This window comes from Gekko japonicus, unplaced genomic scaffold, assembly GCF_001447785.1.
Source record: "Gekko japonicus isolate JY-2015 unplaced genomic scaffold, Gekko_japonicus_V1.1 scaffold953, whole genome shotgun sequence".
NCBI classification, from domain to species: Eukaryota; Metazoa; Chordata; class Lepidosauria; order Squamata; family Gekkonidae; genus Gekko; species Gekko japonicus.
In genome coordinates, this window is record NW_015161979.1 from 702282 (window position 1) to 703067 (window position 786).

The 786-nt window shown below is 50.5% G+C and overlaps 1 protein-coding gene across 1 annotated transcript in view; it reads left to right on the top strand.

Annotated features, from left to right (window-relative positions):
• Positions 1 to 576, top strand: part of HCN2 (hyperpolarization activated cyclic nucleotide gated potassium channel 2) — a gene marked incomplete at its 3' end in the record, with an annotated part of 79965 nt that extends 79389 nt beyond the window's left edge. The window contains exon 6 of the mRNA XM_015429762.1: positions 336 to 576. Within this exon, the coding sequence (XP_015285248.1) occupies positions 336 to 576 (241 nt within the window). The remainder of the gene's footprint in view (positions 1 to 335) is intronic.
• Positions 577 to 786: the final 210 nt, after the last annotated feature.

The following is a 786-nucleotide window of genomic DNA, read 5'->3' on the forward strand; positions in this document are numbered from 1 at the left end:
CCCTCCCTCCCTCCGCTTCTCTACTTCTAAATTTTTATGAATATGTACAGAAAAACACTTTACTGTGACATTTTTATCTTTTTACAAGTCTTTGGGCTTCTTTAATACAAAAAACTGTCTCCCACCCTCCTTTGTCTCGCTGATATTTTGTATGTTTCCAAGGTGAAGAGAGCTGTAAGCCCCCAGAAAAGTCATAAATGGGACAGTGCAGGAACAGGTCTTATGTTCTCATCTGCTCTTGTGCGGGTAGACCTGCTGTGCTTGGCTGTGACCATAGTCCTCTGTCCTTCCGTTGTCCTTCATCCCTCCCTCGTCTCCCTCTTTTTGCTCCGCAGGAGATCGTCAACTTCAACTGCCGTAAGCTGGTGGCCACCATGCCCCTCTTTGCCAACGCCGACCCCAACTTTGTCACTGCAATGCTGACGAAGCTGAAGTTTGAAGTCTTCCAGCCAGCGGACTACATCATCCGGGAAGGGACGATTGGCAAGAAGATGTACTTCATCCAGCATGGCGTGGTCAGCGTCCTCACCAAGGGCAATAAAGAGATGAAGCTCTCGGACGGCTCCTACTTTGGAGGTGAGGAAGGCCGAGGAGCTTGCATTGGACATTTGGGGACAGGTGCAAGACGGCCTGGCTGTTTCTGATGCCAGTGAGTTAGGGGGGTTTAGTCTAGCGGCCCTGTGTGAGGGTACCCTTAGGCTCAGCCAGGACTCTTGCACTGGGACAGGAGGGGAATGCCTTGTTGTTTATACCTCCTCTTCACTGCTTCGTGGGCTTCCAACTTGT